Genomic DNA, 15931 nt, shown 5'->3' with positions numbered 1-15931 from the left:
TGAGCTTGTATACAATGAGAGCCATAGTGCCACCAGGAACCTCATTGAACAGATGATCGACGTGCTGAAGCAACGGTTCCGGTGTCTTGACCACTTTGGAGGAGCCCTGAAGTATTCCCCTGATCGAGTATTGGTTTTCATAGTTGTGTGCTGTATGCTTCACAGCCTCGCAATTCTGAGGACCCAGCCATTGCCACCAAGGATTGGTGGACCACCTCAGGAGGAGGAAGAGGGAGAGGAGGAGGAGGATGAAGAGGAGGAGGAGCAGCACCAATGTGGGAGGGAGACACTCAATGTTGCTTCTGCAAGGATCATTCGTGAACGCCTCATTACACAGTGCTTCCGATGAATGAGAGAGCAGATGGCATTTGGGCTCAACAACCACATCACTACAGGCAGCTCGCAGACCCTATGACCAGCCAAATTTCCAATGAGAAACATGAGGAAATTTGTAATGTTTAAATAAAAAATGTTATTCTTCTGAACAACTGTGTCTTATTAAGCACAACCAATAACAAACAAACACAACAATTTATTAACAAAGACAACTGGTTCTTAGCACATCAAAATAATTCTTAACAAAGTGAACAATATATTTACAAACACATCCAACCTTGGTACAAACACTCCCCCATTTGGTCGAAAAATTTTAGTTAATGGGCCTTCTTCAAAGAACTCCCTCCCCTTCGCACTTCCCCCCGCCACCTCCCAACCCTACTGCTCCTCTGTAATGTAGCCCCAGTGGCTGCAGCAAGGCTGGCGGATGGCTGCTGAATTTCGGATCCAGAGACTGCAGATGGCCTTGCAGGATGCCCTCGACCAGCTCTGGGCCTGGAGGGCCCCAGCTGCAGACTGCAGCAACTCTGCATGGGCGGCAGCAGTCTGGGCTGGCTGGGTTACAAGCTGTGGCAAATGCAATGGGGAAGTGCCAGTGGTGGGAGCAGGAATGCTGTCATCCTGAGAGAGGACAGCACCTTTCTGCTCGACCAAGACACTGCCACTCCCCTGGGGCAGAACCTCAGCATCCGGAGCAATCTGCTCAAGCATAGATTGCTGGCCTGGTGCGGCACCGTGAGATCCCCGGTGGACTGTGGGCGACCCAGCAACAATGGCAGCAGTCAGTGCTTGCGTGCCATCAATCTGAGACTGCATCAGAGCAGTCTGACATTGGATGGCACCAGCCAATGACTCAATTCCAGCACTAAGCCATTGCGTTGCATCGGCCTGTGCTGTAATAGATGCTGCCACCTCACCCATTACATGCGGCATGGGGTCTGGGTCCCCAAGGACTCTCTGCAAGTCAACCATCTTCTGCACTGAGGCAAGGATGGGATCGAGGGTTTGCACACAGATGACAGCTGTGCTGGCAGCGGACTCCTCCACGCTCCTAGCCAGTGCATCCATGCTCGGGCATCCTTGCCATTGCACCCATGAGCTCAGTATGCATGCTCATTGCCTGTGTGTTCATCGCCGTGATATCAAGGTCCTCATCTGAGTCCTGTGCAGCAGAGCTCGTGCGCGCACTCGCCCTCCGGGGAGATGGTCCCCAAGCTTCCCTTTCCCCATGGCATTGCTGCAGCCTGCTGGGTCCAGGAGCTTCACCCACATTATAGCCAAATCCTCTGCTCCCCTCCAGTAACCGCGTGTCTCCAGTATCCGATGTGTCGCCCTCGGGAGACGCAGGCAGTGAGGCTCCGGGTTGGTGTTCCTCCTCCTCTCCCGCATCGCTGCCACTGGGAGGCTGAGGGACAGGCTGTTCAGATGGTGGCTCACTATCTGAAAGCAAGAAGGCACAAGAGTAGCTTTAACGTGAGATGGGGGGCAGGAAAGGAGCAAGGAATGGAGACAGTCTACTTAGATGGAAAGTGGGAAGGGCTCGTGTTGTGAGGGGGAAGTGGTATGAGAGAGGAGGGAGAGGTGATGAACATACCATTGCTGTCCCCAAGGGGGTCGACCTCTCCGACTGCCACAGCACCCACAACATGGCTCGCGATGTTTCTGTGCACTCGCTCCTCCAGCTGTGTGAGGAGATGCAGCTCTGCCTGACCTCCTCCCGTGCATTGCTGCTCCCTCCTGTTATGATCAAGCTTGGCCTGCAAGAAAAAGGACAACGTGTGAGTGAGTGTACAGCCATGTGTTTGGCAGATGTACCTACCATAGTTGAATAGCCGTTAATGTCTCCAAGGTGTGAGATGTGGATGTGACTTTTAGTAGATGGGCACAGTTGTTGGGTGAGTGTTGGGGATTCAGCAGTTTATACCGTGTGTGCACAGAGTGAGGTTGAGATGGTGGGAGGTAGAGGTATTTCAAGCATCTACTCACCCTGACCACCCGAGTGAGGTCGTTGAACTTCTTGCGGCACTGGGTGCGAGTCCTTTGGACCACGCTTCTGGAGGAGCCATAATGGGCCACCTCCCTCCACATCCTTGTGAACTCCCGGGTCAATGGCGTCCTGCCAGTGTCTGGAAACAGCACTGCCGTCGGCGTTCCACAACCAGAGCCTCCAATGCCTGGTCACTAAACCGGCGAGCTCTCGCCCTGGGCCTCTGAGCAGCCATGATATTCGTAGTTCAAGATTTGTACCTCCTTGCAGGACCAGGTCAAAATCAGCAATGAGCAGGGTGTGGCTGTGCAGCATGATTGAACCCCCCTTTAAGAACTGGAAGGTGCCATTCTGTCTGAGTATTTGTAATTGACATCGCCTGAGCTTGAGTAGCGCTCTGAGGTAGCGCCCCGTTCCCCGACGTTAGCACCCGAAGAGAAGTGTGTAGTGCTTGATTTAGTGCTCCAATCACCTCCAGGGGCGCTGGAGACGAATTTCGCGGTCGGTGGCGATAATTTGTGCCGGACGCTAAATTTTGCAGCCAGTCGATGTTAACGCCCCAAAATGGTCGATACCGAATTTCCCCCTCCCCCCATAATCGTTAGATTATTACTTGAGCCACATGCAAATTGGCTGATTAGGAAAGTGAACACGTGGCTAAAGGAGTGGTGTGGGAAAGAGGGGGTCCATTTCATGGGGAACTGGCACCAGTATTGGGACAGGAAGGAACTGTACCGTTGGGACAGGCTCCACCTGAACCGGTCTGGGTTCAGGGTCTGAGCAGAAAGGATAAACAGGGTGATCACAAGGACTTTAAAGTAGTAAATGAGGGAGGAGAGCACAGGTGGAAATTGTAGTTCAAATAATAGTTGAAAAGCCAACAAAAGGGAAGAGAGTTGAGTAACAATCAAAAATTGTGCTTTAGGCACTACAGGTAGAGGGGAAACTAAAAGATGTAAAGTGATTAAACCAGGAGAGAGAAATAAGAAACATGTGAGTAAAACATTGGAGCTAAAGGACAGGCTAGGGTGTGTGGTCCAAATAAGCGTTCTTTATACAAATGCAGGGAGTATAAGGAATAAGTTGAATGAACTGCAGGCGCGAATTCAAATTGGAGGGTATGACATGGTAGCCATTACTAAGCAAGATGATCAGGACTGGAAACTAAATATACCAGATTATAAGGTCTACAGGAAAGATAGGGGAAATGGCAGAGGGGGAGGAGTAGCCTTAGTGATTAAGGATGAAATCACTTCAATGATAAGAGAAGATATAATGAGAGGTAAGCAGGCAGTGGAGACTTTATGGGTAGAATTAAATATAGGAAAGGATTTAAGACTGTAGTGGGAGTTGTGTATAGGCCCCGTGGTAGCAGCTATGAAGTGCTAGATTGTATAAATGCAGAGATTAGACAAGCGTGTAGTAAAGGCAGAGTGGTTTTAATGGGGGATTTTTTTCCTATAGATTGGGATAAGTAGACTAGCACCTGTCCGAAAGGTAGTGAATTTCTAGAGTGTGTCCAGGATAGTTTTCTACAACAAAATGTCCTAGAAGCAACAAGGGGCATGCCATATTAGATTTAGTAATGAGTAATGACCCAGATTTAGTTAACAGCCTAACAGTGCATGAACATTTATCCAATAGCGACCATAACATGATTGAGTTCAAAATAGCATTTGAAAGGGAGAAACGCGAAACAGCTACTAAGCTTCTAGATTTAGGTAAGGCCGCCTTCAACGGGATGAGACAGAGACTGTCCACAGTAAACTGGACCAATCTGTTAATGGGTAAAATGACAGAAGATCAGTGGAAGGTGTTCAAAAAAGAATTTAATGTGATACAGAACCAGCTTATACCCCTGAGGGGCAAGAGCCAAAAAAAAGTCATGGATGACTAAAGAGGTAAGGGACAGCATAAAACTAAAAGAAAAAGCACTAAAAATGTAGCACAGATCCCGGTGAATGGGAAAGATACAAAAAACAGCAAAGGATCACAAAATAGATAGTAAGAGCTACAAAAAGGGAGTATGTAAAGAAACTTGCAAGGGATATCAAAATCAACACAAAGAATTTTTACAATTATATTAGGAAAAAGAGGGTAGTCAGGAGCAATGTTGACCCCTTAAAAACTGAAAGTGATGATATTATCAATGATAATAAGGAAATGGCAGACATGTTGAATAATTACTTCATATCAGTATTTACCGTAGAGGAAGAGGATAGGATGCCGGAAATCCCAAGGAAACTAATATTGAATCAGGGACAGGGACTCAATAAAATTATCGTAAGTAAAATAACAGTAATGGAGAAAATAATGGCACTAAAGAGTGACAAATTCCCTGGAGCTGATGGTTTTCATCCCAGGGTTTTAAAGGAAGTAGGTGAGCATATTGCAGATGCCCTAACTATAATCTTCCAAAGTTCTCTCGATTCAGGAACCGTTCCTTTAGATTGGAAAATTGCACAGGTCCCTACTCTATTTAAGAATGTCGAGAGAGGGAAACCAGGGAATTATAAACCAGTTAGTCTAACATCTGTTGTTGGGAAATTACTAGAGTCTATAATTAATGATAGGGTGACTGAACACCTTGAAAATTTTCAGTTGATCAGACAGAGCCAGCATGGATTTGTGAAAGGTAGGTCATGCCTGACAAACTTGATTGAATTTTTTGAGGAGGTGACTAAAGTAGTGGACAGGGGAATGTCTATGGATGTTATTTATATGGACTTCTAGAATGCATTTGATAAAGTCCCACATAAGAGACTGTTAACTAAAGTAGAAGCACATGGAATTGAAGGCAAATTATTGACCTGGTTTGGAAATTGGCTGAGCGGCAAGAGACAGAGAGTAGGGATAATGGGTAGGTACTCTAATTTAAGGTGGTGGGTGGGGATCTGTGTTGAGGCCTCAACTATTCTCAGTATTTATTAATGTCTTAGATGATGACATAGAAAGCCATATATCCAAATTTGCCGATGGCAGAAAGATAGGCGGGATTGTAGGCAGTGTAGATGAAAGCATAAAATTACAAAGGGATATCGATAGATTAAGTGAATGGGCAAAACAGAGTAGTGTACGAAAGGCTGATATTTAGAGATGTTTAGTAGATGAGAATCATATATGTATAACTTCAAGTGTAGCCATTGACCAAATAATATTACCCATAATTACTCCTGGGTAACTAAAAAGCTAAGACTTGTTCAAAATGTAGCTGCACAGTCAAAAGCAGTTTTGACTAAGTTTTGATAACAAATAGCCACAGACTGCGAGTGAAGGTTAAATCATTAAATAACATATTGGCCCAGAAATTGGTGTCGGGGGCTTCCCACGGGTGCAAGCCCCCGACCTACACTTACATAGCGCGCCGACAGTTGAAGCCTGGCCCTGCGTGCATTTCCTGTCAGTGGCCCGGTTCAGCTCCCGGCACGCTGTGCTTGCGTGATCCAGCGGCGTAGTTAGTTCGATGAGCCGGCTGGGATCACGTGAGCACTGGGCAACCAATCGGAGGTTGCAAAAGTTCATTCATGAGTTTGATAGTAAGACAGGACATACCTGGGCAGTTTTCCAGTGTCGGATAGATGCCAGTGTTGTAGCTGTACTGGAACAGCTTGACTAGAGCTGCAGCTAGTTCTGGAGCACAAGTCTTCAGCACGACAACCAGGATGTTGTCGGAGCCCATAGCCTTTGCTGTATCCAGTGTGCTCAGCCGTTTCTTGATATCACATGGAGTGAATCGAGTTGGCTGAAGACTGGCTTCTGTGATGGTGGGATACTCAGGAGGAGGCCGATGTGGATCATCCACTCGGCACTTCTGGCTGAAGGTGGTTGCAAATGCTTCAGCCTTGTCTTTTGCACTCACGTGCTGGGCTCCACCATCATTGAGGATGGGAATATTCAAGGAGCCTCCTCCTCCTGTTAGTTGATTAATGGTCCACTACCATTCACGACTGGATGTGGCAGGACTGCAGAGCTTTGATCTGATCCGTTGATTGTGGGATCGCTTAGCCCTGTCTATAGCGTGCTGCTTCTGCTTTTTAGCATGCATGTAGTCCTGTGTTGCAGCATCACCAGGTTGGCACCTCAATTTTTAGGTACGCCTGGTGCTGCTCCTGGCATGCTCTTCTACACTCCTTTTTGAACCAGGGTTGGTCCCCTGGCTTGATGGTAATGGTAGAGTGAGGGATATGCCAGGCTATGCTGTTACAGATTGTGGTGGAATACAATTCTGCTCCTGCTGATGGCCCACAGCGCCTCGTAGATGCCCAGTTTTGAGCTGCTAGATCTGTTCTGAATCCATCTCACTTAGCATGGTGGTAGAGCCACACAACACGATGGAGGGTTTCCTCAATGTGAAGTCGGGACTTTGTCTTCACAATGACTGTGTGGTGGTCACTGCTACCAATACTGTCGTGGACAGATGCATCTGTGACAGATAGATTGGTGAGGACGAGGTCAAGTAGGTTTTACCCTCGTGCTGGTTCTCTCACCACCTGTCGTAGGCCCAGACTGGCAGCTATGTCCTTCAGGACTCGGCCAGCTCGGTCAGTAGTGGTACTACCGAGTCACTCTTGGTGATGGACATTGAAGTCCCCCACCCAGAGTACATTCTGTGCCCTTGCTACTCTCAGTGCTTCTTCCAAGTGGTGTTCAACATGGAGGAGTACTGATTCATCAGCTGAGGGAGGGCAGTAGGTGGTAATCAGCAGGAGGTTTCCTTGCCTATGCTTGACCTGAAACCATGAGACTTCATGGGGTCCGAAGTCAATGTTGAAGACTCCCAGGGCCACTCCTTCCCGACTGTATACCACTGTGCCGCCACCCTGGTGGGTCTATCCTGTCGCTGGGACAAGCCATACTCAGGGATGGTGATGGAGGAGTTTGGGACATTGGCTGAATGGTATGATTCTGTGAGTATGACTATGTCAGGCTATTGCTTGACCAGTCTGTGGGATAGCTCTCCCAATTTTGGCACAAGTCCCCAGATGTTGGTAAGACTGATAGGTTTTGTTAACCAAATGTATTAAGGGATATGGGCCAAAGGCGGGTTTATGGAGATAGGTCGGTCAGCCATGATCTCATTGAATGGCGGAACAGGCTCGAGCAGGAGGTAGAGGCAGTCTTGATGTTGCAACTGGCTAGTGCTATCATTGTGTGTGCCAGCGCTGTCGTATCCTTAGAGGATGGCACAGCTCTGCATTTGACTTTCTACTGACCCAGACTGAAGGTCGTTCCCAAACAGTTTTGCCAGATAGGTGTAAAAATGCCTGAAAATATAGTTGGTGGCATCTTGGTATGTGTGAGCTTTGCTAGTGGCTGATCACCCTGACTTGCTGTCTTTTGTGCAACACCATGCGAAGCAGAAGTACTTCTGAAGAATCATCCCGCATGACTGTTAGTCAGGCCTGCACACAATGCTGTGTTATCGCACCTGCTTTCAATGTTGGAGCTTTTATACGCAGTAATCATCTACAAGTGAGGTCCGGTCACCTGTTTGCAAATGTGGTTTTGCAGGTGCCAGCAGTTAGGCATGGAGCACCTCTCATACAGCCTGACCTGCTGACACAGTTTAAATACTCCTCCTCCTCGCGCTTCCGATAGGGGGTTACCCATTGGGATAAAGACATTGATGTCAGTAATAGTGCTGGGGGAAGGTAACAAAAAAAATCTAAATAATTGACACAAATGCCATGCGGAACCTACACGCCAAAACAAAAACTTAAGTGCAGAAACCTATGAATGAATCTCCTTTCTAGCCCATTAAACTTATTCCAGGTACTGTTCAGTACCTGCCCATTTATATGGACATCAGTTAGAAGCAGCATTGACAAATGGTTGCACACCGAACAGTAAAATTGGCACCAGTATGATGAGGAAGGCATTGGCCCAGAATTTGTAGTTGTAATGACAGCAAAACTGTCAGCTTTACACAGTAATGATGGTGAGCACTAACACCAACATGCACAATCAAATGTGGAAATCTGGAAGTTGCTGTCAGTGATACTTTGCTTCTCCACAGGGTACACTGTTGTAGTCTTCACAGGTGCAACCACCACAGAATCACTGAATTGAAGTGAACTTCAACTTTTTATGCACTATTCTCACCGTAAAAACCATTGAAAATGTTAAGCCTTATTGAATGAGGTGTAACTGAGGTTTTAAACAGCATATAAAGTCATAATTACTGCTGAACAACCTCTATGGCCCTGAAAAGCTAATTTTAAATGTGGAGTGTCATTCCCTCCATTCCATGATTAAATTTTAAAAAAGTTAAGGTTATGATATTTTAACTTCTACCTTAACCCCATGTGTATGTCCCAAGCTTTATTTTGCTTTCTGTAAAATGATTTAAAAAAGTGAATTATAATCTGTGCTTTTTACATCCTGGTTTGCTGTCTGAGAATTCTTCAATCTGATTGGCTGCTCAGCCTGCTTGATGGCTTCCCTGTTGCTAGACACCACAGATTCCCTATAGATAGTACCAGATACAAAGTAACTTTGCAATAGGGGAAATCGACACTCTGGAGCCCACTAAATCTTTGTGGGCACCTTTTTTTTGGGAGGTCAGTAGTGAGCGTCATCCCTTCGCTGCTGACTGCAAAATCTGGGCCAACAAATATTTGGCCAGGAATTTCCTGGGAGCTGCTCCTGCTGCACTGCCATATCCAAAGGAATGGCAGCAGAAACCCTGTTTGTGTATAAGTGGGGCTTCCATTGCACTTTCGGTGAAGTTAAGGTGACGGAGCAGGAGCAACTCCGAGGAAATTCTCAGCAGCATCTCAGCATAATAATGGCTTGCTCCAGTGAGTAGTGAAATGGTCAGTAACTAATGAATTTGTTCCACATAGCAAGAAAAATGACAAGCCTGTAGGATCTATCCCACATAACAGTCTGAATAAAACATGCAAATTTCACTCAAGCTTTATTATACCAATTAACCCTGAATAAAACAGCATTTGTACAATTGCATGAAACTCCTGTGACTTGTACTTTAAGCATCATTGTGAGCATCTACTAGCATCGGTTCAGATGTTTCAACACTGCTGTAAGTTTTGAATAAACTTGTAAAGCCACTTTCTATGCATATAGAAATTCTTTATTCAGTTAACACCTGACATTTCTTGCACGTGAACTATAATCTACTTTATTTTTACACCTTGCATTAGTACAGCAATAGTGATAGTGATACAGTACTTTTTAAAAAAGTGTTTGTCAAGAATCAATTACTCCAGTCACCTGTTTTAAGAAACATCATGTCAACCACCTATTAAGTATGCAACTTTAGGAAATAACATTGTGTACTACAGAATTTTGTGTTTATTTTTAAACTGGAACATTCAAGTAATTTTGAAGCACCCGATAATATTTTAAAATATTGAGACAATATACGCCCATTTTATACATGCAGCTACATAGCAGTTTAACCATTTGCTCTCCCTCAACACTTTGTTCTCTTACCAAAAAGAGACGGTAAAAAAATCATAGTCAGTGAAGGTTAAAGTGAAGAGTTAGCATACACAATTTGTTTTGCGACTTATCAACATGTGAGAGAATACTTAAGAGCAGGTGCTGACCTTTTAGATTCCAACAGAGGCATCCGTTGGTTATTCTGTGTTAATATTGTAAATCACAAAAGATTTCTTTTGGTCATTATTATCACTGAAATCATAAGCTCATTCCAAAAGAATGCTTTTAGAATTTTGCAAGAAATTGCAAACATAGGAAATGTTCCCATGATTACAATGTAACTAATATAGAAATATTGGGATAAGATTTCTTCTGGTTGCTAAGAACATTAGCTGCCTTTTAATACCAAATAAAGACAGAAAATGCTGGAAACACACAGTATCTCTAGAGAAAGAAACAGAGTTAACATTTCAGGTCAATGACCTCATCAGAACTACCGGGTATTAATACCAAATACCTGGTCACTGTTACAATTCATCAATACTTTTATATTACTCGGGTCACTGAAAAATTTCACACAAGAACAAAAAATTTAAACAAACTTTAAAAATGGTACAACATATCCTCCTACTGCATTAAAACCATAATGTCTTTCCTTGTACGAGATCTATTTGGCAAGATGGCTTGAGGGCCTTGTATGCTTGTGAATACTGCAAATTATTTCAATGTATAATCAACAACTTCCTTAAGTTTTGTCCTAGCTCACATCCAGTAAGAGTTTAAAAAGTGATACCACAATATCAATTACACAAATCAAAAGGTTTGCTAGTTCAGGAATTTTTGACCATTTAAATGGGGAAGCGGTCATCATTTATCCTTTGAAGCCAACATATTCAGCCAGAAAATCTGCTGATGTGCGATTCATGTGGTACAGAGGTTTGTTTGGTTGGATCAGGTGAGTGGCCACAACTATTAGTGAAAAAGGCACCAGTCCTGTACAATTGAGTCCGTCCTTCTAAAAAAAGATACAAGGTGATTCCAAGTGCAATCTATTAAGTTCTCTCAGCAGGGATTGGCATCAGAAATTACATGATCATTCACTTTTGAAACCAGTTTAGTGTTAGTCTGTGCCATTTGGAAATAGAATGGGGCATTTCTGCTTTTGAAACCTACTACAAAAAAGGGAAATATTGGGGGTTATTTTCCGATACATGTTAGTGGTGGGGAAGCTCACCCATTAGAAAAGTATGGGCACGCTGCCATAATTAATATGAGCCAGCACCAGGTGAGGTTCCCCACCACCAGCAAATACTCTGCAAACTACCCCCAGCATCAGGTTAAAATTTCTGTTCAACATTTTTTTGCCAGAGTTATTTTCATTATAACAATGGCTCTGGGGAAATAAATCAGACATAGGGTGGTGCAACTTTAAATGAATATTTTGTCAGATGGGTGTCTGACACATGTAGAATCCCCTCACCATAATTAAGAGATTCCAAACCCAGCTACTGATAAATCTATACCTGAAGAATTTCTGTTTGCTTGAGAAGTGCACACCCTCTCCCTATGGAACAAACCGCACTTGCCCAAGTCCAGAGACCTTAGGCGCAGGTTAGTAGTCAAGGCTTGGCAACATCTTAGTGTGCACAGAGGTACTGAAAGTCTAACCAGATAAAACTATGCCACCTACCGGTACAAAATACTGGGAAACTGCCTCCTACTTGTTTGGCTAGAACCACCTTGCTCGATAGGCTTTGGATTCCAGTGGGGAAAAAATCCCAACCTCCAGTGACAGGTCTATCCCTTCAGATTCCATTAGTGAGCCAGGCTAGCTGGCCTATGTTCAATAGTACCCTTAAGTACTGGAGGCCATCAATATAAGATAGTCACCAAGAAATCAAATAGGGAATTCTGAAGAAACTTATTTAACCAGAGAGTGGTGAGAATGTGGAACTCACTAATTTTCCAATTAAAATGCTTTATTGGCTATCAGAGTAGTTGAGGAGAATAGTATAGATGCATTTAAGGGGAAGCTAGATAAGCATATGAGCGGGAAGGAAATAGAGGGTTAGGCTGATAGAGTTGAGGAAGGATGGGAGGAGGCTTGTGTGGAGCATAAATGCCAGAATGGACTGTTTGTGCCATATATTCTATTTAATTCTAGTATGGTGGACTTGCCTGGTTCTGGTTTTGGATTACTAGTTGGCCATTAAACAACTGACGAGCACAGATTTCAGTTTTTGTAGGTGGCTCACAGGCATCAGAGACTCTTCACATGTGGTATGGTATGGTGAGCAGCACAACCTACCATAAAATGTGAGTGCATTGCCACCATTTTCCTGAGCACACATCACAACCCACTGAGCAGTTTCACCAGTTAAAATGTGTGAAATTTCAACAACAGCTACTTGCGTCTCTCACCAAATCATGGTTGAACCCTGGATACATAATCATGTGTTCTCATATGTAGCCTCCAGGTAATGCCTTTCGGCGGCTATCTCAGAGATACCTCATTAGCTATATAACAGACATGTGCCTTCTGCAGCTAGAAGGCCCTACAAAGAGCAGATTGCATTATGCCAGCCCACTTGAAGTTTTAGAAGTCAGAAGGGTTTTGGCAAAGTTCACCGTGAGGCTCCTCCAAAATGCTAAGTGACAGATCAATGTGGGCCAGAATCCTCCCGCGTCTGCAGACGCTTCCCATTTTTGCCACAAATCTATTTCACAGCTTGATCTTGCACATGGATCAGTGAAAATTCTTCCACTACATGCCCAAGAGTTCTGAACCATGAAGGAAAATTGTTTTTAGACGTATGCCACAAGCCTTAAAAATGACCACTATGATTTCTCTCCCATGATCTGTCTCGCTGCATTTAAACGAAGGAGGGGAGCACAGTCACAAGCACTATCTGCACTGCAACTTTGCTGTCACTGAAGAAAGCTCACAATGTCTTTTGGTCCTGAAGGTCTGTGGTCAGGCTGAAGTGGACATCCACCAGGACCTCCAGCTACTAATGCGAAATCAATAATTTGAACAGATGGCCCTGATATTTTCAAATCATTATCTTTAAGTTCCACTCTTGGTCTGTGCAAAGCCATAATTCTATACACAGCAGCACCACAGGGAACTGGTTAGCACAGTAGCATGAAAAAGTGGTAGCTACACTTTAAGTTCCTAGAAGGCAAGCTACTCTTACAATATTCTTGTGACAATGTAGAGGGAGTTTTATTTTGTGTCTAACTTAAGTTGTATCTGGCCTGGGAGCATGTAGAGGGACCTTTACACAGCATCGCTGTCGGCTCAGGTAGTGCTCGTCAGTCAGAAGGTCATAGGTTCAACCCCACTCCAGAGACATGAGCACATAATCTAGGCTGAGACAGTACTGCACTGTTGAAGGTGCCATCTTTTGGATGAGATGTTAAACTGAGGCTCCAGCTGCCCTTTCAGGTGGGCATTGAAGTTCCTATGGCATTATTCGAACAAGAGCAGGGGAGTTCCCCATGTGGTGTGCCAACATTTATCCTTCATTGCTGTTTGATATGCGCAAACTAGCTGCTAAATTTCCTACATTATTACAGTGACTAAAATTCAAAACTACTTCATTGGCTGTGAAATACTTTGGAGATGTCCGGAGGTCATGAAAGGTGCTATATAAATGCAAGTTCTTTCTTTCTCTGCATACCATTAGAATACCTCCAACAGGTTTTCCTTTGCAAGGTCTCAATTTTCAAAGCTTTATATAATGCCAAGTCATATCAGTAATAATGCCAGTTACAAGTAAACAGTCAAGTGGGCTATACAAGATATTTTACTGTTGCTAATAAGTAAATTAACAGTTTTAACATACTGTTCAATACAGGTACTGCAGTCCTACTGTGGACTCTGAAAAGCGACTATACAAGCTGTGAATGACTGTTTCCACTATCCTATATAAATCTATTGAGGGCTTACTATCTTGCGTTCCCCCCCCCCACCCCCTCCCCACTGGTGCTAGACAAGAGCAGTGCACCCTAAGTGCATTGCTCTGGTCCACCCTGGAATTTTCTACCCTGGGCCATTTACGTGGCTTAAAGGACAACCCAGCACAGGTCTGCCTCCTATCCAGGGTATACCAATAGCAAGAGGCCCAGGAAAATCAGGTGCAGCTTCAGGCTACAGCTGCATGCTTGGCCTGGGTATTTGGGACCTTCTGGATGTTGATGGGAGATCGAACAGGATCCCGGGAGTTGGGGCCAAAGTTAATTCTGGAAGTCTACCTATAATTCTTCAGCCTACGCCCTTGATCCCTGAACCATCTGGTCACTGGGGATTCACAGGGCAGCCCATAGCGCTATCCTTTCTAGGTACCTTGCGCTGGGGCACTTAGTGTTGAAAACAATATGGGGTAAAAGCCCCCTCTGACCTCATTTAAAAAGCCTAGCTCTATGGCCCCAAGGAAAATCCCAGAAGTCCCTTGACAGTTTTAAAAGGGCAGAGAGCCAGCAATGTGTGTTGCTTTTCCATGACCTTCCTGTCTGGGGAACTGAGCATTCCCAGGGGAAGGGGAGGCACAGGAAAATAAGCCCTTTAGACACACAAGAAGTAAACACTCAGGGGTAGAATTTTTGCAGGGATTCTCCAGATCTCCCAAAGTTACAATGGGAGATCCCCTACAGAAATTATACCCCTTGAAATTTACCATCCAAACCAAACATAGAAAGTCTCCTCATTGCCTTGAATATCTGGAAATGCGTTGATGGGGTTGTTTGAAATATCTGGAGTTTTTTTCCTTTGTAGAATGTCGTTTTCTTGCTTTATTTTGCCTCAAAAGATGATTGCGACTCAGTTTCCTTCGCTCAACATGTAATTTGGCACGCTGCATGAAACGCACATGATTGGTATGTACCACACCACCATTTCCAATTAAAGCGGACACTCTCCGAGGGATATACTGAACTGGAACAGCCCTAAACAGAAAGGAGAGACTTTAACTCACAACATAATATAAATTCTGACTACTATGGGACAAGATACAGTACTATATTAACTCCTCTCTAGAAAAGTAACATGTACTGCTTATACTTTGCTTTCCAATACACCCACCTCTCACTGTGAAAGCTGTTTTGACTCCTAAAGTTAGTTTGATATTAGTACACTGGACCCATATAAAGTTTATGGAATTTATGGCAAAGTTACAGTGGTGGAGTGGAAACAGCTCGGAAGGAAATTCACAGTTTTTTTTTAAATATAAAAGGAAACACTTTTGACAAGCAAGTTACCACATCTTAGCTCTGATAGGTGCTCACTTATACAACAGAACAGACATTCTAGCAAGTTAAGAATTGCATTCAAATTCTCTTTCAGGGTATCCTCTCCAGCCACACACGCACTATTAGGTTATTGTGTTCTCCATCATGCAGCACATCCAGGAAATTGCAAGTGTATTACACGCTTCCTTTGAGAAATTCCTGTTCAATATTTCAGTCCTTTCTAACACTTTCTCCTTCATTTCTTTCCTTCACCCCCACCCCCCCCCCCCTTATAAGCTCGCAACTTATTAGTGCTTCTCTTGCAATGGAGCAAATTAAGCCTTTTTCCTACTTTTTTTTTGTGGTGTTAGGAACACAGGAACAGGAGGTGGCCATTCAGCCCTCGAGCCTGTTCCGCCATTCAATGAGATCATGGCTGATCTGCATCTTAACTCCATCCACCTGCCTTGGCTCCATATTGTTCTTGGCAAAGCAAGCACAAAAATAGCCAATAATTGTACTGGTTTTCTTTAACCACTTAAACTTGTGGCTAACAAACATGGTAAAATCATATTTTATTTGAAATGTGATGTTTAACTATATTAGTTTGGAGTAGCGTCCACTTATTACTGAGCTAACCTACTGGCTAGGTGTGATGGGTCTTTTTATTAAAAAAAAAAGAAAAATCCACATCAGACCCATTTTGGTCATAAAATATCTGTTTTGTCCAATCCCAACCTATATAGGCTCAGTCTCACTGGCCAATAAAGTCCTACATATTCCCTGTGGTAGTGGCCGAGAACTCAGTCCACTTACTAACAATGGTGGGCAGCCCCTAGAAATGACCCAAAAGAGATAATCAAGGTTATTTATTTCTCCAACTTCAAACCAAGTTCCTGGTTACCAGTTCAACACTGCCACATTCCAGAAAAAGCATACAGGCTACGTCAGTTGGGAGAGAGACAAATACCTGGA

General features: G+C 44.1%; 1 protein-coding gene across 2 annotated transcripts in view; it reads right to left on the bottom strand.

The window, feature by feature from the left end:
- Nucleotides 1-9180: 9180 nt before the first annotated feature.
- LOC147116521 (tumor protein p53-inducible nuclear protein 1) overlaps nucleotides 9181-15931 on the bottom strand; it is a 43412-nt gene continuing 36661 nt past the window's right edge. Inside the window, exon 4 of one of the 2 annotated variants that reach the window (XM_085991543.1) lies at nucleotides 9181-14674. In XM_085991543.1, the coding sequence (XP_085847669.1) occupies nucleotides 14434-14674 (241 nt within the window). In that variant the 3' untranslated portion in view covers nucleotides 9181-14433. The remainder of the gene's footprint in view (nucleotides 14675-15931) is intronic. The other variant, XM_085991544.1, reaches the window with a different exon arrangement.

Source organism: Somniosus microcephalus, chromosome 6, assembly GCF_052327205.1.
Source record: "Somniosus microcephalus isolate GS21.2 chromosome 6, FLI_Smic_1.0, whole genome shotgun sequence".
NCBI lineage: Eukaryota > Metazoa > Chordata > Chondrichthyes > Squaliformes > Somniosidae > Somniosus > Somniosus microcephalus.
The sequence above is the reverse complement of the archived record's forward strand: the minus strand, read 5'-3'. Positions and strand labels throughout refer to the sequence as shown.